Source organism: Fusarium coffeatum (genome assembly GCF_003316985.1).
Source record: "Fusarium coffeatum strain FIESC_28 chromosome Unknown BRIP53273_contig_9, whole genome shotgun sequence".
NCBI classification, from domain to species: domain Eukaryota; kingdom Fungi; phylum Ascomycota; class Sordariomycetes; order Hypocreales; family Nectriaceae; genus Fusarium; species Fusarium coffeatum.
The window spans coordinates 56,916-79,666 of NW_022157808.1; the positions used below are offsets into that span (position 1 = coordinate 56,916).

Consider the following 22,751-nt stretch of genomic DNA (forward strand, 5'->3'; position numbering starts at 1 on the left):
GCCAATCAATAGCTCAACACCGTTGTGTCGCGACAACATACTAGTCTCGACAGATGAGATCTCGTTAGTTTAGAAGACACATACGACTGGATTCGGAGTACTCTGCCTTCACATGGAATACGGCACATCCTTAATTAATAACGTGTATAAGTCACATTCGCAAATTTGCAGACGTAGCCCACAAACTTTCGACCTGCATACAACCGGTGTCAGCACTAGCCCGTCTTCGGTATACAGCCCGCGAGGTATTTCATAACTTTTCTTCAAGTTTCATACAAGCACTTTTGTTAAACGGGGTGGCTTTTCAGTTTCCAGGGGGAGACAAAAATGATATTGTAAAAAGGAAAGCAAAAAGAATTCATTCTTGGCAAAGCCATTCTGCTGACTTACGATATAGTAGCTTACTACTGTTCCCCTCTCAATCAGTCATCACGTGATAATATCATCGGTCTGGTGGTCTAGTGGTATGATTCTCGCTTAGGGAAAACCCTATAGCATTGCTTGCGAGAGGTCCCGGGTTCAATCCCCGGCCAGACCCTTCCTTTTGCCCAATTCTGATAATTGGACGACGTTTCTTTTTGGACGTTTGCCATTGTCATTCTCATACATAGATAGATAGATAGGTTGTTGATTATCCATCGTATGTTGAAGATGACTGTATCAGGGGAAAAGACAGGTATGCAGTCAGGCTCTTAATGAGGATTCAGCGTGGTTGTCGTCGATGTGACCGTATTGACAACAATATCTAGTATAATTTCTGGAACGCTCCCATCGCACGCTTTGACTTTCCATTCTCTGCTATTCCTTTTAAGACGGCCGCCATGAGCGCCGATGCTTTGAAGATGCTGGTTTCCCTGTTGTTGTTATTAAACTTTCGACTATCCCGGGAAACGGCAGCTGTCCCCTGTCATATCCACTTTCGTTCACGGCCAAGGAGCATGCCCAATGGCAACGAAAGGACCGTCTTGACGATTTGGACAATGAGTGTCTGACAGAGCTTCGTGTTACAAACCCGCAAAAAGACAGAAAGAGTATCGTCGATGCAAAAGGTGGTCTATTTCACGAATCCTCCAGCTGGATTCTGGAGAATGAGGAGTACAAACAATGGCTCACTGGTAGCGAGAATACGCTCTTTTGGGTCAAGGGTGATCCAGGAAAAGGAAAAACAATGCTTCTGGCCGGAATCATCACGGAGCTCGAGCGGCCCTCGCCGGACAGTGTTTTCTACTTCTTCTGTCAAACTACAGAACCTCGCCTAAGGACTGCGACCAACGTCCTTCGCGGGCTTCTCTGGTCACTCGTACGAACCCGAGCTTATATGATCCATCACGTCCGTAAAGACTACAAGAAGGAAGGCAAAGGCGTATTCAGCGACAGTAACGCCTGGCAGACCTTGTGTGACATTCTCATTGCTATCCTTGAAGATGGGGACCTCGTCCAAGATTGCGTGTTCGTCGTCGACGCCTTGGACGAGTGTACAACCGACCGAGATCAACTTTTGAAATTCATCGGTCGGGCGTCGACCTCTTACAAAGCCAAATGGATCGTATCCAGTAGAAACTGGTTCGAGATCGAGAAGAGAATGGATTGTATCCAGAAGAAAGCACGGCTACAGTTGGAAATGAACGCCGCTGCCATATCAGACGCTGTCAAGAAATACATCACAAGGAGGATTGATAGGCTGGATGCAGAGAACAATTACAGGGAGTCTACTCGCAAAGAAATACAGAAACATCTGCTAGCCAACGCAGACGACACTTTCCTTTGGGTCTCACTAGTCTGCGACGAGCTGGGCAAGCCTGATGTCATGTCCCACCATATTGAAACTGTTCTGAATTCTTTCCCTGCAGGTCTTGAAAAGCTTTATGAAAAGAGGGTTGAGAAGATCAATGGGTCTCGAGAAAGAGATCTACGCAAAGCTGCGCTCGGAGTTGTTGGTGTTGCATATCGCCCTCTTACTCTTGCCGAGCTTGGTTCATCAGACTCAATGCTTGAGCAGGCTTAATGGTGATCGGCTACTGCAAATACCCTCTTCACTTCAAGGCCGTTTTCTTCTGGCGTCTAACCGTGACGGGTCTCTGGCTGTGGTACCCGGCGACAAGTCCCACTATCCCTTCTCATTTGACCCAGAAATTGGTCGCCCGCGCCCTCAGCAGCACTTCGAGCTATCCGAGAACCTTTACAACAACGCTATAGCCTATGGGTCACGCGGACAGATCGCGTGTAACGGGATGCCCATCCGGATCTGGGACACAGAGATCGGCGAATGTCTACACACATTATCTGTTCACGATGGTGACTAGATCCGATACCATCATGGTATAGCATTCTCAACCAACGGCCTTTTAGCTGTTTTGACAAATGACGGTATGATATATATATGGGATACAGAACGTGAGGTACAGATACACCGCATGGATCCCCGGCAAGGACCCATGCATGATGTTAGAGAAACCGTGCACATCACATTAAGTGCTGACAGGCTTCTTGCATTATCGAGTCCGGAGGAGATAGTAGTTGCGAACATTCATCAGGATACTTGGCTTCGGAAATACAAGCTCCCCTATAGTGGCGTCCCAAGCCTCGCTTTTGAGTTATGCTCCGGCATACGACTTGGTACGGGTTTCGGGGTCCTTGCATGGGACTGGAAGGACGATACTGGGAGTACATGCAAAGCTCTCGAACTGAAAGCGGAAGATGACTGGGATCCGCGATGCCTGAGTTTGGCCTATACCGAGTCAGATACATGGCTCATGATGGGCTCACGGAGGGTTTGATGGATACCACGACAGTGTGTGGATCTGAAAACATTTTCAATACAGAGTGATCAGGAGAAGGGTGCGTCAACTGTGGTGCTGGTTCATGCCGACTCTGTTTTTATACTTCATGTCAATATTAGTCAACTATGACTCCATAGCTAAGAGACGAGATGGTTCATAAAACTTCTACGGTCGTTGCACCATTAGATGTGATATGACACAAAGTGCCTATCCCAATACTACTATCTACAATAGAGCTAGACCGTTACAGACACTGAGAGTACCACTGGTTCTGAGCCTTGCAAGTGTATGGGGACTCACAAGCGGTAGGTCCAGTCCAAGAAGAACCACCACACTGTCCATATCTACCGACCTTGGGTCCCTCAGTAATAGTTGGCTTGGGGGGAGTTGATCCAGTAGTAGTAGCAGTCGGCTTTGGCGTGGTTTCCCCACCATTGACGCGGGCAGCGTGCTCATACACCAGAGGCTGAGCCTCATCGTCCTCGAGATAAATCGTGTTTCCATCATCGTGGTTCTTGCCATACGAGAAGCCGGCGAATCCAAACTGCCAGTACAAGTCACTCATCTCCAAGTCCAGGGAAGCCTTCTGCCATTTGCTGATGACGCTAACCCGGGTTGACTTGTCTTGCCAGCCGTATTCCTCGTGGATAACCGGCTTTCCAGCGGTCTTACCAGCTGCATCATGGTCCTTGATCCACTGAACAACCCAATCGGCGGTCTTGCTCCAATATTGAGGGTAGGAGTGGAATGTGTTGAAGTCAATGTTGGGGAGCTTAAGCTCGGCGTCGAAATCGTTTCCGTCGGCGCCGTTGTAGGTCCAGTCATCTGACTTACGGTTAAAGCCACCTTCGCTTCCGGTGGTGACGAGATGGTCTGCGTCGAGGGACTTGATGTAGGTGCTCATCTCATCAACCCAAGAGGTGATTGTCTTGGGGGTGCAGTCAGGGCCTCGAGGAAGGTTTCGGGTACCATCAGCACCGCAGCGGGGTTCGTTGGCGACTTCCCAAGCCATAACTGCGGGTGAGTCCTTGTAGCGGTTGACGACGGTTTTGATGTAGTTCTTGAAAGCCTTTTTGATAGCGGGGAGACGGTAGAACTGTGCATGGTCAGTTATAAAATTCCTGAGATGAGCTGTTAGAATTACATCGTCGTGGTATTTACCACCGAGGTTGACAGTGTACACGTCCATACCACCATAATCAGCCCAGTTGTTGGTGAGAGCCAAGATAAGCTTCATGTTAGTAGCTTCGGCAGCTTCAACAACCACATCAAGCTTGCTCAGATCAATCTTGACACTTCCATCCTTCTCAAACCACTGGAAAACAGTGTCCTCTGCACCAGTGTTATACTGTGGCAGTCCGCCCTCCGAGAAGGTCCTGTTGTTGTCATGAAAAGCCCAGGTACGGACAACCTTCAGGCCAGCATCCTTAGCAGCTTCAAGACCGAGCTTGACATCCTTGTAATGGTCTGTTCCCCACTGCGAGAGTTGGTTAGTAGCGTGGCGTGATCTTTCGTAGGGAGACATACGATGTTGAACGGAAGGAAGTAAGCGTTAGTGCCAGCGAAAAAGAAGTCTTTTCCGTCGAGAGAGAACTTTGTGCCATCGGTGGTGACGAAACCAGCTGGGACAGCCAGGGCTGGAGAGCTGGCAAAAGCTGCGGCGATAATTGAGGAGAACTTCATGGTGAGATTCGAGATTGAGATCTTGCCAATCGTTGCCAGATAATTTCCTGTAGAGACATATCGATGCTTTTATACTTGATAATTTCGTTGCATTTCCTTGGCATCCTATCCCCCTCATCTATCCATGCTCAATTCCGCTATAGTGCCATGGATTAAGTATATCGGAGGTCAACATCCCGCAGTATCCGCATTCGGAATAAACCCCCAATGATGAACCGTTTTCTCCATATGGCAGCTGGCTTAAAATGTAGTGCATTTTGTAATTGACGATCGCTTCTAGTATCCTCTTGCGATTTGCTGGAATAAAATGCACTAATAGCGACAATAGACATGCCTGTACGAGGCAATTCAGATGCACCTTTACGAGTGTGGGAGATCTGGTGTGATATCCGACTTGGTGAATATAGTTGCACCGTTAAGTTCCACCACTAATATTATAATGTAACCACACTTTATCTGCCAAGCAGCAATGATTCTGCTTACATTATTCTCAAATGAGTAGTCATTGCACTCAGTGGCCGTGAATTGCGGTTTTCGGACCGAGCCGAACATTTGTTTACGCGTATAGCACGGTTCTCAGCTTACACCAATAGGACAAGACGACCGAAATATGGCGAACGCCTGTATCATACCACTTAATCTAGAAAGGATAAGCTGAGTCGTGAGTTACGCGATATGAACGACTGCCTAGTCTGGAGCAGATTACTCAGAAGTAGTGATGGATTTCTTTCGGCATATTGGTTGAGATTGGAGGCGAGCATGTGAAATAGTTTAGGCAAATAATGGATCTGTTATTTTTATCGGAACGCCGTGACTACAGCCTCAAAATATGTAGATATATGAGAAGCCTCCCGACAACTCACAGAAGTCCTCTCAAAGTCTGGATTGGGTTGGGTTGGGTTGGTTTGGGTAGAAAGGCACTATAGGTTAATCTCCATGCTGCTGTGGCCCATATTACTCAAGGCTCCTGACAAATCATCCAATTGCTCACAAGAAGAATTGATACACCCGAGAAACTGAATATCTCGCCTTCAAATTTGCGGTTCGGGGAAGCCTCACGCCACTGATGAGAAGTGGTGCGTCTCGAAAACTGTGGATTTATTTGACAACTTCTGGAAGATACTGAAACAAGTCATAGTGGTCATTCTCGCCGAAAGGTTTCTTGACTTTATTTTCTTCAGTCTGACTGCAGTTAAAATTGTTAAATAAGATTCATTATTGCTGTCGGTAGCCAATTGAGCTGTTGATGGGAACATTTATTTGCGACCGTTGATCAGATCATTCATGGTAGGAAGCTTCGTGGTGTGGCGTCGGAGGGAATTGTGGCTCCCCTTTCACAAAATGAGGCGCAGTGCAGGCAGTCCAGTGCTGTACCATCCGGAACCGCGAAAAGAGATGATCCTGACCCCTCCTGCTGATACGGTTTATCAGTGGATTTCGGTGCAAATCCAATCTTAAAAATGGTGGGCGCGCAGGGTGCGATCCGCATCTGAAAACCCCGCTGGGCTAAGACAGTGTAGGGCAAGCGGCAAAAGGGACCTGTAAGAAACAGTTTGCTGGGGTCGCCTAACGCAAGGGAGTTAGAGGTGCAGCCAATCTTCCGCCACCGCTAGGCCTAATGCTCCCTCAGTGCTACTCTAAGGGAGCAAGCAGGAGCAGACTCTGCAGAGGCGAGAAAAAAATGAGAGAAGAGGCAGAGATTTCAATTGGATGACGTGGTCTGCGCCTACCAAAGTGAGGGGCTGCTGGGCCTGGAATGCAAGAAGGAAAGTGCAGCTGCTTACCCTTTGCTGCGCGAAAGAGGGGTAAAAAAAGAGAAGGTGCAGTAGGTACCTCCGAGAGCTCTGCCCGTCAATCACCTGCTCAAGCCGTTGAATTCTGCCCGCACATTGTACCTTCCGCTTCCCTTATTTAACTCGCGACGTGGCAGCAAAATCCCATTTCCTGCATCTACAAAACCCCATCCTCCCCTCCATGAACTTCCTACGCCGCTTCACCTTTACTTCTTCTCCGCTTCTTCGAACTTTCACCACAACACGCGCAATCATGTCTAAGCTTTACGTCGGGTTAGTCTCTCTCCCTCTCCCTCTTCCTCTCTGCCTCTGTCCTCTGCTTTCTACCCTCTCTCAATCCCTGTCTCTTTGTCGTGAGAAAACTCTGAATGAGGGGTAACCGTGCTGACCTGAAATTCTCTGCAGAAACCTGTCCTGGAACACCACGGATGACACTCTCCGTTCCACCTTCAGCGAGTTCGGCGAGGTCACTGATTCTATCATCATGCGCGACCGTGAGACCGGCCGAGCCCGTGGATTCGGTTTCGTTACCTTCGCCAACGAGGACCAGGCTACCGCTGCCGTCAACGCCCTGAACGAGCAGGAGTATGTCCCTCATTACCCCTCCGCCCTCTCTCAATTGATAGCTAACCATTCCTTCTCTTCCAGGCTTGATGGTCGTCGCATCCGAGTTAACGTCGCCAACGCCCGCCCCGCTGGAGGTAACGGCTTCGGTGGTGGCCGTGGAGGCTACGGTGGTGGTCGTGGTGGCTACGGCGGTGGTGACCGTAGCTACGGTGGTGGTGACCGCGGCTACGGCGGTGGTGACCGAGGTGGTTACTAAAGAAAGACTGAGTGAGACATCGTCAGAGGTGGGTTGATCAAAAAAACAATTGTGTATCATCGGCCCAAGAATTCTACAATGGGATACGGCCGCTGCAGTCCGGACACAGCCGCGATTGATGGTGGAGAGGAACTTATCAAGATACCATAGCACAGCAGACAGAACCTTTCTTTTTTTATTCTCACATCACTGACCTTTGGTGATGGTTATGCTGCAACTGTTCTCAAGCAGCCGGGCGCGCAAAAGATGGCGCGATTTGTTCTCGTATTGTTGTCATACCCGAGCCGATGCTCTGCGCGACCGACTTTCTCGTCGACGCTCGATGTCTCTGTTTCTACGACGCAAGTCTGTTCATAACGACAATAAGATTGATTCCCACGACGATCCGACCGATTGTTTCTGTTAGACTTGTTCCACCGACTGTCCAGTATCCCAGCGCTCAATGATTACGGGCGCCAAAGCAATTCCCCCGACAAGCGACCTCGTCATAGACCTGCTTCATTTTCTTCACCGTCGCAATCTTTTTCTTCCCGGACTTTTGCTTGCTTGACTCAAACACGGCCCCGTTCAGAACGCGACCGTCGAAGGCACCCTCGACAGCACGAATGCGAGCGACACGAGTATGTTACGACAACCTCGATCGACACCATAACCTTTGCCACAACTCGTCTTGACATTTTTTCCACCTAAGGTCTCAATTGCTCACCCCAACATCTTGGGCTCTTCTGGATTGGCGTCCCAGTCAGGACTCTGTAGCCACATGATGGAGGATAACCCTGACGAGCAACGCAAGCCCCGCCGCCTTCTTCGTCGCGATCTCTCACCCTTGCCCACGAAGGTCAATCCGTACTGTATCTCAAAGAGAGCCCGATTATTTCCCTCTTGGAATGAAACTGATGCGACCGGGCGGACGGTAACAATGAGGATCCCAGATACGGCACCTGACTTCCTCTTTTCCTCGACGGGATTGACTCGCATACTGCGTTGTGTCGCAGGTTCGCCAGAACCTCTTTGGACAGTCAGAAGGGTCCCCGGACTCTGCAATATTGTTTGTCGACTCGGTTGACGCATAAGGTTGATTGATGTAGCCGTTTGACTTGATGATTAGAAAGCCGGTGCTATGCAGCTGCCAGTAAGGAATTTAAGAAGGACTGTTTCGACTGGTAACGTTCTGATTAAGCTCGGGGGTCTCCCAACTTTGTAAGGCCGATGGAAGATTCTATTGCGTCGGATTCTTCGACAGCTATCTATAACCTTCTGACATCAGATGATATGCAGTCACAGGGACGCCATATCTAAACTAAGCGGGCGCTGGATTGAAGTCTCAAGAAGGCGAGAGCTAGAATCTCAGCATATGCATCGGAATGGAACGCCTCAAAAGGTTCCGCACATACCTCGGTGTAATCGACATCAGCCACGGGGCTCACAGGTCTGTCAATATTTCGATTCTCGTCACCTACCGAGGTCTGATACAGTCTCAATAACGCATGAGCGAGTCAAATCTTGGAAGACAAACGTATGGCAGCACTCCGCGTTGTTAGATTCGGGTTGTTGGGGAGCTGCTGACCAAAGGGCTAGATTTATTGGACAAAGGTGCACTCATACTCAACCTTGGTTCTTGAGGGGAGACTCAGCTGTCCATGCCCTTATACTATGTGCCAGAAGGAAGCTATCGGAATAGAGATAAAAAAACAGCAATTGTCACATTCATCTGTCAATGCCGGGCGGAAAGACCCCCGAGTCACGATACTGGAGCATCGCAAGATCTTTGCAAACTTAGGCAATGATTTCAAATCGTGTTATTGTTGGTTCACTGTACCTATCTTGAACATTCTGTCAGCACTAGAATATGGGGACGATTAATAATGCAATCTTGTGATTGAGGTCAAGTCGGCGTTTCAAGATGCCTCGGCGTCTTATGGAATGGTCATAAAGTATTAATATTTGCCAGTAGACTTCCCACAATCGATTGCCATTGTCAAAGTACGTGAGAAGTCTCAATTCACTTTAATTCCCCTCATCCGACACTTTTACGGATCGTAATAACACAATTGTTTGTGTCTCATCACAAACAAGCAGCCCACAGCCACGCCTACCTCCAAACTATGGATCCCATTCCTATGCTCACAATCTCCCTCTCTCGCCACCTTCACGGCTGCGACATAAACGACAGTCTCAGACAACAATGGTCGGAATCCAAGATCCCAGCCTCGACAGCTTCACAGTTCGCCAACATCGGGTTCAACCTTAACGCAGATGGCTCAAACTTGGAGGATCTCAAGACACATCTGAACGAGCGCAAATGGAAAGGCATTATCGTCGGGTGGTGCATACGCGGCAATGTCGAGTTCACTGAGCTGTTTGAAGCCGTTGTTGCTATTTGCGTGGACTATATTGTGCGGAGGAAGCAGGACAATGTGTCGTTGAAGGAGCCTAAGCTTATCTTCTGTCGGGGACCGCACGATGTTGTTAATGCTACGCTTCGAAATTTCCCGTTAGAAGGCTCGGAATAACGGATGGAGTACGAGAAAGCGCTGTTAGGGCCCATGGTTTTGAAATTGTATCTCGGAATTTCGTGTTCCCGGTTTATAGAAACAAGATTCCACTCAAGCATAAACTAACATATTGCTATCGCGAAGCTCAATCCTGCTTGATGTACTCTACAAGCTTTTGTCTCGCCTCGAAGGCAGCCTTGAACTCCAGCAGAGACTCGGGCAGATTCTCCTGCAAGGCAGATTGTCAGTTATAAATCTTTCATTTCTCGGGATATTCCGCTTACTGGAAGTGTCTTGGTTCGTGCATCGTTGTCGATCGATACGTATACAGCGAAGTCGGTATAGCTAATCTCATCGCCGAGAAGATAAGGTCCTTCGCGGTCGGAATAGTACTTTCCGATGAGATCGTAGTACTGGGGAGCGGCAGTCTCCTTGTACTCGGGTCGAGGGCCTTCCTTCAGGTTTCTGACCCATTGGGCCTAAGCATTCTCATTAGCTACATCTTTAAATTCAAGTTGGTAACATACTCTCCAATCGATATAGACATCAGACACCAAGTCTGTCAAATACTTATCCTCGCTAGTCTGGCCGTCATAGCGGCCGAGATCTCGAGACAGATAGCGCAGAATCGGAATATGCTGCAGAACAAGTCAGCCTTCAGCGGCCGATATGGATATTCGGAGTGATACCTACGTTGGTAAGGACAAGTCCCTTGTACTCGAGAGAAGGCACCTGGCCGTTTCTGCTCAGACCTTGTTTGATCAACTTCTCCTTCGTTGCGGGCCAAGTATCATCCCTTGCATATCGGCGCTCCTCGAAATCAATGCCAGCATCCATCATGAACAGCCTACAGCGGCAATGAGATTAAGAACACCACAATTTGAGTACCCATAGAGCCTTTGATCTTGCTTGAGAGATTTACTTACTTGATGGGCTCACCGCGGCCAAGCTTGCCGATGGCGAGGTAATGATAGACGACCGAATCTTTATTCGACATGGTGATATTGGCCTTCAATATGATTTAGTTGCAGGAAAGAGCTTCTAGAACTTTGTTACGTTCTGTAGACCTCTTCTATATCTACTGCGGGGTTCTAGATGTCATGACTGGATTATGAAGTGCCGGGCTCCACATAGTTTTTGCATCGCGTCAACTTCCGAGGAACAACCAAGCGTCGGCTTTTAAGCCGGCTAACAATAAGCAGATCATGTAGGTATGATGTTGGTCATCGGAATTCGTTTGAATTTGATTACAATACTTCGTGAGTCCTTGACTGTCGTCGCTTTTCACGCTCATGGTGAAGCATCTTATTAATAGAACCACAACCTATCTCTTTCCGGGCAGGAATAAAAACCGCTTGGTCGGTGGTCTCGAATTCATCAAGTTACCTCCTTATACAATAGGTAGGTTACAAGTCGTGGTAGTCATCTTCTTCGTCTTGCTTGCTCGGTCCGCCCTCCTCTATTTTCAGTTGAGACATCTCTTCATCCCTTGTAATTCTTTGAGAATCTCTTGAACTCGAGCTTGGCTCCGCCGCGAGATGCCGAAGCGACGGCCCGCTGATAAGATCCATATTCACTTGTCTATCTGGTGCATCCTCATCTAGAGATTCTTCATCGCATGGAAGGCTTTCGCGACCGGCTGCGCGAGCGATCTCAGGATCGCGTCCGTTGTCGAGATATGCGACAAGAACTGCGTCCCCAGAAGTTGGACGGACGCTATGGCGATCAGACTGACTGCGATCGCTGATACAGCTTGTGGTCTCATTCTGGTTCAAGTCCCCGGGTCTTTCTAGTGAAAAGGGCATTTCGCCCTGCTCTTCTAAGAGTTCCACTTCGCCAGTCTTCACCTCGCTTCCCGCTTCTGTCTTATTTACAGACATTCTCAAAAGCTCCACTGGCATGGTTGATGGTGGGCGTCCTTTGCCGGGCTCCTTCGATTGCATTTCGGCTTCATACATAGTATCGCTGATGGCATCCTCTTCAGGATTTCTCCTTTCCCGAAGGACCCGCGTTGCTAAGGCATAACTCTTAATTTCATCCGGGCTAAGCACTCTCAACACAAGAAGAAAGTCTCCACTGAGCTCAAAGTTCTCCTTGCCAATTTCTAGAGCTTCTGGACTAACAACTCGGCGACTTATCTTGGTCCATTTCGAACCGGCGGGTGCTTCCCGCTCGTTTTCGCTGTCTTTCTGAGAGAGGGCGCTTGGCTCCTTGGAAACGTTCGCCCTAGCTCCTTCCAAGATGATGAAAGCGTCATCCCCATTCTCATCTTCAAGAGACTTTGTGAAGCTGCCTTGATCTCCTTCTATTGTCGCTTGCTCTCGAAGGATGTCGGGAGAGTCATTACTATACATCTCAGAAACGTCGTCCTCCGGTTGGGCATCGTCATCGTCAGTCTCCATTGATGGGAGGGCAAAGAGGGCGAGTTGCTCCTGGTGGCGACCAACATGACGCTGGTATTCTTTCATTGACTCAACAAGTTCCTGACACAAAAGGCAGCGAATCCCATCTTCGGCTTGAATCGGTTTGGAGCTGAGGTCTATTATGGAACTGACTTGGTTCTTGGGGAAAACATTAGGATGACTTTTGTTGACATGTTCTCGACACAGTGTTTTTGCCATGAAGACCATACCGCACGCGCACGGGCAGGGATATGCTCTCCAGTGGTTTTGTACCTCATGCAACATCCACTCGCGCCGTCGCATGAACTCCATCTCTGATGCTGTGCAGTCTTTCGAAAGGCACACGTAGGGCCGAAGGTCAGCAAAAACATGTCGTCTAATTAATTCAGGTAAGCTAATTCCTCTTTCACGCGGCACAAACGGTGGGAAACTGACTTCCAGGACAATGAGCCACTGGCTATGATCATCATATAGCAGAAAGGACACTCGAAGGGACCGTTCTCAGCTTCACGGGGAAGTGGTGGGACACAAAGCTTGTCACCTCCTGTATGGGAAGAAACAAATGAAGTCTGTGTGATGCCCGAGTCGGATGCTTCATCCTCGTCCACTGCTTCGGGGTTGAAGCCAGCGACTTTCGCGTGTCGAGGCAGAGAGCTAGCAACAGTACTCTCATCGTTCGTTTCTCGGCGGTTGAGTCCCTGGGACAGTTTCAAGTGGTGGCTTTCACGGTATTTAAAGTACTGCCTTCTTCGCGAAATTGCTCGACCTAACCTTTCAGCAAGAAAAGGCTCAATCTTGCTGAATTTCGATCTGACGTGATCAATATCGTATGGTTCGTAATGAGAGGCGTCGATCGAAGCAAATGTGGCGAAGCGATCATGGGGAGCTGGATTTCTGATAGCGACGCTCAGTTGTAGAAGGCAATTGATAACGTCAGAGACATTTTGAGAAACTTGATCCATCTCGGTTGCAGGTACATCGTCAGATTCAGTGTTGGGGTCGGAACCCACGCTCAACCCATCGTCCTCGATGTGATCCCACGGGACTTTTTCGCCAATAGCGATAGCGTATGCATCCGCCAAAAGCTCAGACGATTCTTTCAGCAGCGACTTGACTTGCTCTTCCAAATGGGATGCATCTCGAAGACGGTACTGCAGCGATCGCCGTCCTGTGCTGTGCGCGCCGATATTTCCGGACCAAATCTTGAAACGGGCTTCTTCCCCCACGATTTCGCGTATGGCTTTTTGATTGGAGTCTGTAGCTAGTGGGTGGTCTACGTGTTCTAAGAAGTGGAAGTCTTCGATGCACTTTCGCACCGAGTCTGCGATGCTCTCTCCCGTCATTTTGGTGGATATGCAATGGACCGAGCTGAATGATCTCTACGATATGAGAGTGGAAAACAGAGCCTGGTTTCTCAAATGATCTAACCATCGGAGCCTCTGCATGATGATCGCCGCCATGAATCTATTGGATACAAGACTTGCGGCATTTTCAACCAACAGCCAATATCTTAATAAGCTGATGCAAGCTGACAACTACATCAGTTATACCCCGCTCTCATTCTCCGCCTCTCAGTCTGGGTTGAGGAGTCGTCTTATTCTCACGAGAGGAGAACGATGTCTGGCATTGAGATAGCGGGTGTTGTCCTGGGCAGTATTCCTCTCGTAATATCGACGCTGGAGCACTACAAAAGTGGCATTTCGGTGATACAGCGCTATATAAGATATGAGCGAGAGCTACAAAGACTAATCAGAAACCTCGCAACTGAGAAAGCCAAGCTTCAAAATGTTTGCGAGAAGCTGCTGGATGGCATAATTCCACCATCACGAATTGATGACATGGTTGAGAATCCCGGCGGTGACTTGTGGGTCAGAGACGAGACCCAAAAGGCAATTCGAGCTCGATTGTGGAAGTCATGGGATGTTTTCGGGGAGACGTTGAGAGACATACAGACAGCGACTGATGATATGTATGAGAAGCTTGGTGGTGGGACCGAGGTAAGTCGCTTTACTCCTTTATCTAGCAGTTCTAACTATCGTGAAGACCTCGTGGTCTGATAAGACCCTTGCGGCGAAAGAGCTCAAGCGCATAACATTTGCCTTGAGTCGATCAGCCTACTCGGACCAGTTGGCTACCATCAGAGATGGCATATCGAACTTGGAATCATTGGCGACGATGAGTATTGAACTAGAGCCCAAGAGACGAGTGAGATCCCAGGTCAAAGCTCTCAGCATCTTACGTACTGTGGCTTCGAGCATCTATCGGGCTATTAAATCTAGCCTAAAGTGCTCGCATGAACATGCAGTTTGTATGGGGCTATCGGTGTGTGCAGACACTCTTTGTGTTGACGAAGACGAGGATGTGGTTCGGGGTCACCATGTTGACTTGTTCCTCACTCATTCGCGACCAATAGATAAGAAGTCGCATCTTGTCGCGCCCACGAGACAGAATTGGGAAGGGAGACTTCTGAAAGTGGTTCCAAACGCCCAAAATCCACCTCGAGTTCCCACCAGTTTGTCATCACCATCATTACCGACCGGACACAAACTTGGGGGGGAAAAGAGATCCGTCAGGTTCTCAATGTCGCGATTCTCTTCGTCAAGTACAATGACTGAGATGAATACCTCTTCTATCGCCAGTGCTGTTGCCTGCATATCTCTAGAGGCAACCACACCTGCTTCGCAGAGCTATCAGCCATGCCTTGACCTTTGCAGTGAAACGAAGGCAAGCATTGGATCTGCCTGCTTGGGCTCCATCACCGACGATTCAGCGGGGCAAAAACGGACGTACCTAGTCTACAATTCTACTCTACTATTACTGGAAGTTCATGACTCTATAGTCCCATTGTCTGATGTACTTCGAAACGGAGATACACGGCATCTCTTTACATACAGGCAGCGACTACAGCTTGCAGTTATCATTGCAACTAGCGTAGTTCATTTATACAAAACACCATTTATGAACGATCTACCTACAGCCCGAAACATTATTCTTTTCCAGAGGCAAGGTGTCGTCGACTACAGCAGAGCCTTTCTCAAAAGCGATCGCAGCTACCTAGCAAAATGCAGCTCGGGTGTCGCGATACCAACTCCCAAGCTACTGCCTATTGGTGTTTTGCTTATTGAGCTTATCAAAGGTCAAAGTTTAGAGTCCCTTCGAACTCCGAACGAGATACTTGGTGGCAATCTAACTGCCTTGTCAGACTTTATCACAGCACAGCGTCTTGCTGATGAGATATGCCAGGCTAGCTCAAACTATGGTAGTGCAGTGCGACGATGCCTAGATGTTGGATTCAAAGCCCAGGCTTGTGCTGTGGAGGATGAGAATTTCCAGCACAACTTCTATTCTGGTATAGTTGCCTTATTGGAAGAGGACCTAAACAGTTTATAGGGATTTATGGATAGTAATAAGAATATTATAAATGGGCCGGATAATCATGGTGAATGTTTAGATTGTTCCACGTATTGTACATAACTAATTGTGCTCTTTGAGCTTCCGATATCGTTGGACATAGTAAAATATTGTAAGTAAGGCGCTCTTCCCTGAGACGCATAAAGGAAAATATCGTATCGTGCCTCTGATCCCTAAAGCCGTTTTCATTTTCATTCTTCAATCCTGTTCGTACATTTTCTCCCCAGATTTATTTACGCCTTCTGCTTGGAAACCGCCCTGTAGCGACTTGGTAGACCGACATTGCTTCGCTCCGCTGGGGGGATAGACTGCGCGTATCCTCCATATGCTGGCACAGAAGGCTTCTGTAGACCAGCCATGCTTCCACTCGTTCCTGGTCTTTGCTGGATGCTGCCCCATGAGCTGGATGGCTTGTGCTGGGCGCCGTATGTTGAAGCTTGCATGAATTGCATCTGCTCTTGGATACCATGGGGAACCTGGTGTTGCATTTGAGGGTGCATAGGCATTCCAGCCAGCGAAGACTGAGATCTGGAGGCCTGGTGCATGCCGTATGGGGAAGCCATGTATGGCGATCCGGCAGGCATGCCGGACAGTGAAGATTGGGACCTTGAAGCTTGGTGCATTCCGTAAGGTGAGCCCATATATGGTGAAGAACTGGGCATACCGTATCCTGGCGAAGGAGGACCTGTGAGGCTCACGCTCGGTGTTCCTCCTCGTCGCGAGGCCTTAGCGCGCTCCTCACTCGCAATAACGCCAATGAGTCCGCCGTTGAACATGGGCTTCTTCTCATTGAAAGGATCCTGGTAGGGGTCTTGGAATGGGTCTTGGGGAAGGTTTGAGGCGAATGATGGTAGTCGGAGATGGGAGCTGCCGCTGTGTTGTCCTTGTGATGAGCCAGGTCTCATAAGATGCTGTTGCGCTGACGCGCGTAAATTGGGGTTTGATCGTATGCCAGAAAGTCGGGATTTCTGATCGCCCCGTGTCTTAGCCTGGAGCATGGCCAAAGGAATATCGTCGTCATCATCACTATCGGTGATATCCATCCAGGGACCCTTTAGTGAAGGAATTCGTGTGTGTTCTGCTGATGGTTGTCCACTGGTAGTCTTCATCATTTTTTGTCGGTAAGTAGCGAGATGAGCCTCCTGCTTCTTCCGTTGGTCGCCTGACTTGACAGCCTTGGAGTCATCGTCGGAATCATAATTGATGTTGTCATCTTCATCTTCGCTGCTGCTAGCATCTCTTCTTTTTTGGTAGGCTTCTTGTGTCATTACGCTGCCGCGTGGGGATCCAGGGGCTGATGGCATGATGGGCTGGCTATACGAGATTGAGACTGAAGATGTCTGGAAGGGGCGGTGTTGAGAGAGAGCTGATGGAAAGTGAGGCTATACGAGAGTGAAGAAAGGCTTAGACAAGGACAACCTCGTGTGGAATAATGGAATATGTGTAAATAAAGATCAAAGTGCGCAGTGGCGACGCGTCCGTCTTCTTTATGTATAGGGTTCTGTTCTTGTAACGGAACGGAGAGAGGTCAAAGAACTGCCGGGGGGGCATGTCAGCAGGGGTTCTGTAGCCCCTGTCTGAAATCAGGTACTAGCCCACTAACTAACGTCAGATAAATTACATAATTGGGCATGGTCTCCTCTAGAGTCAGCGAATCTTAACGGCGCTGACTCAAGGGGAAAAAAAGAAAAGATGTGGCTTGATAAGGCTGGCTGGCCGCGCATTCGCATTCTGATAGTGTCAGAGACCAACTGTTTATTTGTTCTGTGGCTTGTTATTTATTGAAAGTTGGCGCTGGTCGGAAGCGCCGGGTTTCGTCTAGCGCTTGGGTCTGGGTTGCTCTCTGCTGGTAAGCTCCGGACAAGACCGTTACATTGGCGCATTGAGGCTTGAGTGGCCCGTCCCCTTTTTCTCCATCCCGGCTGGCTTCGTCCCAATCTTCGGGAGTCAAGAGGCAAGGTGCAAAGACGTTTTTAGAACACACATTTGTCAGTCCAAGGCTCATGAGCAACGGTTCCATTCTCCAAGCTTGCTTGTCGCTGTTCCAAGACTCCATCTGACAGGCATCGTGAGTCTCTCCTCCTCTCCTTTCTCAATCGGCAGTTAATCCAAAACCGGACATTCAGCTTACAGCCTGCAAATACCATGCAGGGCCAAGTGGTCTATTAAAAGGATGACCCGTCTCCACGTCAATTGGACCAGGGCATCCTGTCCAATACAACCAAAGTCCCGCTGTCATTCTCAGATCAAAGCCAAAAACCTCGTATACCTAAAATCGGTCCAAGGAATTTTCCGCTAATCGCATCCGCACTAAGCAAGGTCTCTGGTTGTTATTTTTGAAGTCTGGTCTCGTCTGGAATGCCAAAGCAATAACAGATCCCCCTTTTTTCGCCAAGCCCTTCTATTTATAATATCCCGACACTGCATTCTCTGGAGATTTTACCGGATTTAAACTACTTCAATCGATCTCCATCCTGTCTTTCCGTTTGCATGTTCTTGGTGACATTCGCTTTCCGCTTGGCGATCTGTAAATATGTCATTGTTCTATTTTGTCCCTGCATCTTTCGTGTAGGTACTGATAGGCCTCCAAGCAGCTGTGATCCATTTTTCTTTATCGGGTTTCGCGATAACTTCATTCTGCTTATCGATAAGCCGCTATGACGTCTTGGCTCTCCAGTTACCCTACAATAAACGCTTCAATTCTCATCTTGTGATACTATAGTACCACAAACGCTGCGCTTTGACTCTGAAGGATGCATATCACTGTCGCAGCAGTCAGAATTTTTGTTTTGTTCTTGTTTTCGAAAGGTTCCAGGTGCAATCACATGAAATGATAAAACAAAGCCGTGACATCCGTGTTCTTGCATGAAACCCTGGTCTCAACCACAACCAAGTGAATCACTTGCGAACCAGCATTCAATCCAAAATGCGGCTTTGCGGGTCGTGTGAATTGGTCGGGCATATAAAAGACAGACAAAATCAGCAGTATGAGGAAAAGTTCTTCCTTCCACCCTCTGCTTCTTTCTCCCTGCATTAAGTGTGATAACCATGGAAGACTTGACGCTCGTCTCGCTTGTTTTGTTGGTCGACACATGTTCAGTCATCATACGCGTCTCCTCAGGCGAATGGACAACAAGCGCAAAACTTGGGTTGCTCGCTTCGCACCTGGCTCTGATTACACAGGTCTTGAGGAACGACACAAATAGAGTCGCTGTTTAGGACGACAGCAAAACCGCAATTACACAGCTATCTTTCGTTCATCCGTCTCCCACGCTTAAACGAACTCTGGAAGTGAATATATGATGCATCTACTATACCATGGTGGAGTGTAACGGCTGACTGGGCTGTACAATTTGTTCGTCTTGTTGTTCTTGATCTAACCCGGACACAAGTACAGACATGACATCAATTAATTGGGGAGTCTTTACTGGTCAAGACGTCATCACCTCGAACACCCGCAATTGGAATCCAGTATTTAGCTGTCGCTCTGCTTCTCACAAGTGTGTCGTCACGGCCCGTACCACAATTGCTGTATCAACATAATTCTGATGAGTTCTGTGTCTGTCTTACCAACCTCTTCAGCCATCTTGACACTTGTACCAAAGACGTCATCGAGTGATTGGCTACGTAGGCTTAGTCACGTTTTTGGAGGCGGCTTACTTACCGCTATGCCGCCTCGTCATGAGTGGAAGCGGTAGAAGTCGTGCTAATCAATCTAGCTCGATCTAGATAACATGCTTAACCGAGTATAATCTACCAATGACAACTCTCTCTTCACATGCATTACCCCGCTTTATGAGGGCCTCACAAATCTGATCCGACCTTCGGCCATTTTTTCTTGAGTCACTAACCTCAAAACTGCCCTGACTAAGGCTTTTTTTTTCTCTTCCACAGCGGTACTTAAAACCTTGCTAGCCGCCTCTTCTCACCTCCACTTCTTGACTCAACCAACTTGTTATCAAAAACAAATCACCAGAACAAAAAACACATAGTCAGATACCCTGCATCGTCTGAATGCTAAGGCAGATACAATGCAGACAGCCAACAACCCCATCTCCCACCACACCAGCCACACCATGGGTGAAGGTGCTGCTAGTAGCAACAGCGGCGACAATAGCTGCGGAGCGAATAGCGTGGGTCACCATACGAGCCACACCATGGGCCAGGGCGCCAGCAGCAGCAGCTCTGGTGCCAATGGGGGAGGTGGGGTTGCTGAGGCTCAGAGAGTCGACAATGGCATCGGTATGAACATCTCATATCTTGTCCTCAAGTCCATAACTAACGATATCAGCCCTGGAAGCCGCCCTAACAGCCACTGACGACAACACCGACAATGACAACGATAATGAATCTGATGATGCAAGCTCTCTTGCAGACAGTCTTGCCAGTCTCAGCGGTCGCAGCGGCTCTGTAGCAACTTCCATGCGAAGCTCCGGCAGCCTTGCCAACTTCAACATCATCGACACTACTCTCCGTGAGGGTGAGCAGTTTGCCACTGCCTACTTCACCACCGAGACCAAGATGAAGATTGCTAAGGCTCTGGATGACATTGGTGTCGAATACGTGAGTACACCGAATGACAGTCATAGACTCTCGACTGACGTTTCCAGATTGAATTGACGTCACCCGCTTCCTCTCCACAATCCAAGCTCGATGCCCAAGCCATCTGCAAGATGGGTCTCAAGGCAAAGGTCCTGGTCCACATCCGATGTAACATGGACGACGCTCGCATCGCCGTTGAAACAGGCGTCGATGGAATCAACATGTGCATCGGCACTTCGGCCCAGCTCATGAAGCACTCCCACGGAAAGGACCTGAACTGGATCGCCGAAAAGGCCAAGGAAGTCATCGAGTTCACCCAAGCCAACGGTCTCGAGGTCCGCTTCTCGGGCGAAGACTCGTTCCGCTCCGACTTTAGCGAGATCCTCAAGCTGTACTCGCTCATGGACCGACTGGGTGCTCACCGCGTGGGAATCGCCGATACCGTTGGAGGCGCCACCACGCGTGAGGTCTATGAAAAGATCTCTACCCTGCGCCAGATGATTGGATGTGATATCGAGACTCACTTCCACAACGATACTGGCTGCGCCACCGCCAACGCCTACACCGCCCTCGAAGCCGGTGCCACCCACATCGACACCACCGTTCTGGGCATTGGAGAGCGCAACGGCATTACTCCCCTTGGAAAGCTGCTTCAGTGCATGCTCAACTTTGGACACGAGTATGTCGGCACCAAGTACCGACTCGACAAGCTTCCTGCTCTTGAGAAGCTCGTCGCTGAGGCTGTTGATATCGAGGTCCCTTGGGACAACCCTGACCTCTCGGTGTTTTTGTAAAGACACCTTTTTAGAGAAGCCTGTGATAAGGCTCATGAGAGGCATGAACCTCAAGGACTTTTACTTTCAACCAGCTCAGTTTTAGGACACATTTAACCGTAGAAGATATGTGTCTGACAGTCATTACCGCTCTCGAGATACGCATTTAGTAACATTAATGCAATACACTCTTTGGAAACATCATTCGAACTGTTGCCGCATTGCCTTTGCCTTTCACTGCTGAATTCTTTTTTTAACGTCGGTGATAAAGTGTAATCGTACTGGGCCTTCATTACTATATAGGCGGACACAACGGCTGACCTTAATTATCATGGAAATAGCCCCAGCTCAACGGGCGCATTTCTCATCTGGTCCTCTTGCATCTCCTGCAGCAACGAGCTCTCAGGATAATCTTCAATATGCAGGTCGATGTACCCCCGGGGAGCCCATTTTCGTGCACAAACAAACAGAGTTCGCCCGTTGATACTGGTGTCGCTCAAGACCCTCAACGCACATTCACCGGCGTCCTTTGCCGTTGCGAACTCAACGCCTGACTTTTCCACTTTGTCAAACTGCTCTTGAGACAAGATACTCGTGCGGATATACCTGTGAAGGATGAGATAAGCATTGGACCCATCAACCAGGCGTACGTGGACTTACCAAGGTGCGATCACATTGACTCGACTGCCATAGTAGAACGCTGTTCTTCGCAATGCGTGCATGATTTCCACGGACTGCCCACTTGGTGCTGCTATACTCTGGGGATCTGGGAACGTCAAGAAAACCAGCGCCGGAGCTTATGAAGACCAAGCATGTGTCTTCTTGGTCAGACTGAGGCTCCGTTCCGTTCTGTGATATGAAGTAGTGCATGGCGAGTTTTGCCGTATATAGGGCCCCCTTGAGGTTCACGTCAATGATGCGCAAGTCTGGCTTCTCGGGCTCATTTCCAGGGCCTGGTGGTAGATAAATCAGTCGAAGGACTAAGCGGATTATTCAGTTTTCTTACCATCAAATGTGAAGGTCCGGTCGGCTTTCGTGAAACCAGCATTAGCTATCACATAATGGATTTTACCAGAAGGTGAAAACTGAGACGCTTCCTTGAAGAGGCGGACCTAGTCTTCCCAGATAGTTGTATCGCCCCCAATAAACTTTGTTCCTGGTAACTCGGATGTCAGCTTCTCTCCCGCCATGGCATCTTTGTCGCCTATAACGACGATGGCTCTGATATATCTGTCAGCCCATATTGTCAAGGACTGGATCGCACAACTTGCCCTGCTTTATGAAGTGCTCGTACGTATGCTTCTCCGATACCGCTGGCTCCTACATATTGTCAGAGGCCATATCGAGATGTACAAGGAAGCCTACCTCCAGTAATGATAGCTAATTTACCAATCACGCCATCTCGACTGAAGTCCAAATCGCAGTTGATCGGTGGGGAAATTTTGTAAGGAGGCATAACGACAGTACTTTCAATAAGTGTTGGATATAAGCCGTCAAATGCGAAAGAGATGGGAAGGAAACTATAGGAATTATCCTTCTTGAACATTATCAACTACAACTATCATGTATCTATCTACTCAACTCTTGATTCTTCTTAGCACTCCTGCAACTTGATGATATCCAGTACGTACCTTATCTTCGGCATGAAAATCGGATTAATCCTGGGCAGAGTGAGCTTATCCAATAACTAAGCTCATCTTGTACGGCGCTAATGCAACCTGCTGATAAAGTGGAGTCAAACTTGTCCTAAGATGACGCCGCCAGCGATGATTGACAATCAGCAACCTGCATCTTCAGACCTCGTTGTAATCTTTCTTTTGCAACTTTCAGTCGACTGTGATGACGAAAGAAGAAGTATCTGTTGTCAGAAGTCTTGGTCCAACTGAAGAGATGGCTGCTCCATATCACATCGTTGTTGAGCCTATGGCACCGCAGCTCCTAGTTCAAAAGGCGGGTGAGGACTGGACCGGGGTCACTGGTACTGCAGAAAGGCGAAGGTTGCAGAACAGACTCAATAAAAGATCCCAGTGTAAGTTGTACTAAATCTAA

The 22,751-nt window shown here is 48.6% G+C and overlaps 10 protein-coding genes across 10 annotated transcripts; 5 read left to right on the forward strand and 5 right to left on the reverse strand.

Moving 5' to 3' along the window:
* Positions 1–651: 651 nt before the first annotated feature.
* FIESC28_00363 (uncharacterized protein) lies at positions 652–2,005 on the forward strand (the record flags this gene model as incomplete). Its single annotated transcript, XM_031154514.1, has 2 exons — positions 652–676; positions 813–2,005. 2 exons carry the CDS (start codon positions 652–654, stop codon positions 2,003–2,005), a joined length of 1,218 nt encoding a protein of 405 aa, XP_031021373.1.
* Positions 2,006–2,594: 589 nt separating this feature from the next.
* Positions 2,595–4,463, reverse strand: FIESC28_00364 (uncharacterized protein; the record flags this gene model as incomplete). The annotated part of the gene is made up of 4 exons (XM_031154515.1): positions 2,595–2,728; positions 3,081–3,876; positions 3,925–4,257; positions 4,308–4,463. The coding sequence occupies 4 exons, from the start codon at positions 4,461–4,463 to the stop codon at positions 2,595–2,597; spliced, it is 1,419 nt and encodes a 472-aa protein (XP_031021374.1).
* Positions 4,464–6,509: 2,046 nt separating this feature from the next.
* Positions 6,510–7,079, forward strand: FIESC28_00365 (uncharacterized protein; the record flags this gene model as incomplete). The annotated part of the gene is made up of 3 exons (XM_031154516.1): positions 6,510–6,529; positions 6,662–6,841; positions 6,905–7,079. The coding sequence occupies 3 exons, from the start codon at positions 6,510–6,512 to the stop codon at positions 7,077–7,079; spliced, it is 375 nt and encodes a 124-aa protein (XP_031021375.1).
* A 2,105-nt stretch (positions 7,080–9,184) lies between these two features.
* Positions 9,185–9,592, forward strand: FIESC28_00366 (uncharacterized protein; the record flags this gene model as incomplete). Its single annotated transcript, XM_031154517.1, has 1 exon — positions 9,185–9,592. The coding sequence occupies one exon, from the start codon at positions 9,185–9,187 to the stop codon at positions 9,590–9,592; it is 408 nt and encodes a 135-aa protein (XP_031021376.1).
* A 127-nt stretch (positions 9,593–9,719) lies between these two features.
* Positions 9,720–10,571, reverse strand: FIESC28_00367 (uncharacterized protein; the record flags this gene model as incomplete). The annotated part of the gene is made up of 5 exons (XM_031154518.1): positions 9,720–9,803; positions 9,859–10,053; positions 10,102–10,212; positions 10,268–10,421; positions 10,501–10,571. 5 exons carry the CDS (start codon positions 10,569–10,571, stop codon positions 9,720–9,722), a joined length of 615 nt encoding a protein of 204 aa, XP_031021377.1.
* Positions 10,572–10,980: 409 nt separating this feature from the next.
* FIESC28_00368 (uncharacterized protein) lies at positions 10,981–13,319 on the reverse strand (the record flags this gene model as incomplete). Its single annotated transcript, XM_031154519.1, has 2 exons — positions 10,981–12,352; positions 12,412–13,319. The coding sequence occupies 2 exons, from the start codon at positions 13,317–13,319 to the stop codon at positions 10,981–10,983; spliced, it is 2,280 nt and encodes a 759-aa protein (XP_031021378.1).
* Positions 13,320–13,814: 495 nt separating this feature from the next.
* Positions 13,815–15,366, forward strand: FIESC28_00369 (uncharacterized protein; the record flags this gene model as incomplete). The annotated part of the gene is made up of 3 exons (XM_031154520.1): positions 13,815–13,973; positions 14,020–14,215; positions 14,309–15,366. The coding sequence occupies 3 exons, from the start codon at positions 13,815–13,817 to the stop codon at positions 15,364–15,366; spliced, it is 1,413 nt and encodes a 470-aa protein (XP_031021379.1).
* Positions 15,367–15,620: 254 nt separating this feature from the next.
* FIESC28_00370 (uncharacterized protein) lies at positions 15,621–16,691 on the reverse strand (the record flags this gene model as incomplete). The annotated part of the gene is made up of 1 exon (XM_031154521.1): positions 15,621–16,691. One exon carries the CDS (start codon positions 16,689–16,691, stop codon positions 15,621–15,623), a length of 1,071 nt encoding a protein of 356 aa, XP_031021380.1.
* Positions 16,692–19,463: 2,772 nt separating this feature from the next.
* Positions 19,464–20,723, forward strand: FIESC28_00371 (uncharacterized protein; the record flags this gene model as incomplete). The annotated part of the gene is made up of 3 exons (XM_031154522.1): positions 19,464–19,629; positions 19,679–19,950; positions 19,998–20,723. The coding sequence occupies 3 exons, from the start codon at positions 19,464–19,466 to the stop codon at positions 20,721–20,723; spliced, it is 1,164 nt and encodes a 387-aa protein (XP_031021381.1).
* A 308-nt stretch (positions 20,724–21,031) lies between these two features.
* On the reverse strand, positions 21,032–22,158 carry FIESC28_00372 (uncharacterized protein; the record flags this gene model as incomplete). Its single annotated transcript, XM_031154523.1, has 6 exons — positions 21,032–21,308; positions 21,363–21,386; positions 21,445–21,655; positions 21,709–21,814; positions 21,997–22,022; positions 22,068–22,158. The coding sequence occupies 6 exons, from the start codon at positions 22,156–22,158 to the stop codon at positions 21,032–21,034; spliced, it is 735 nt and encodes a 244-aa protein (XP_031021382.1).
* Between the last annotated feature and the right edge of the window lie 593 nt (positions 22,159–22,751).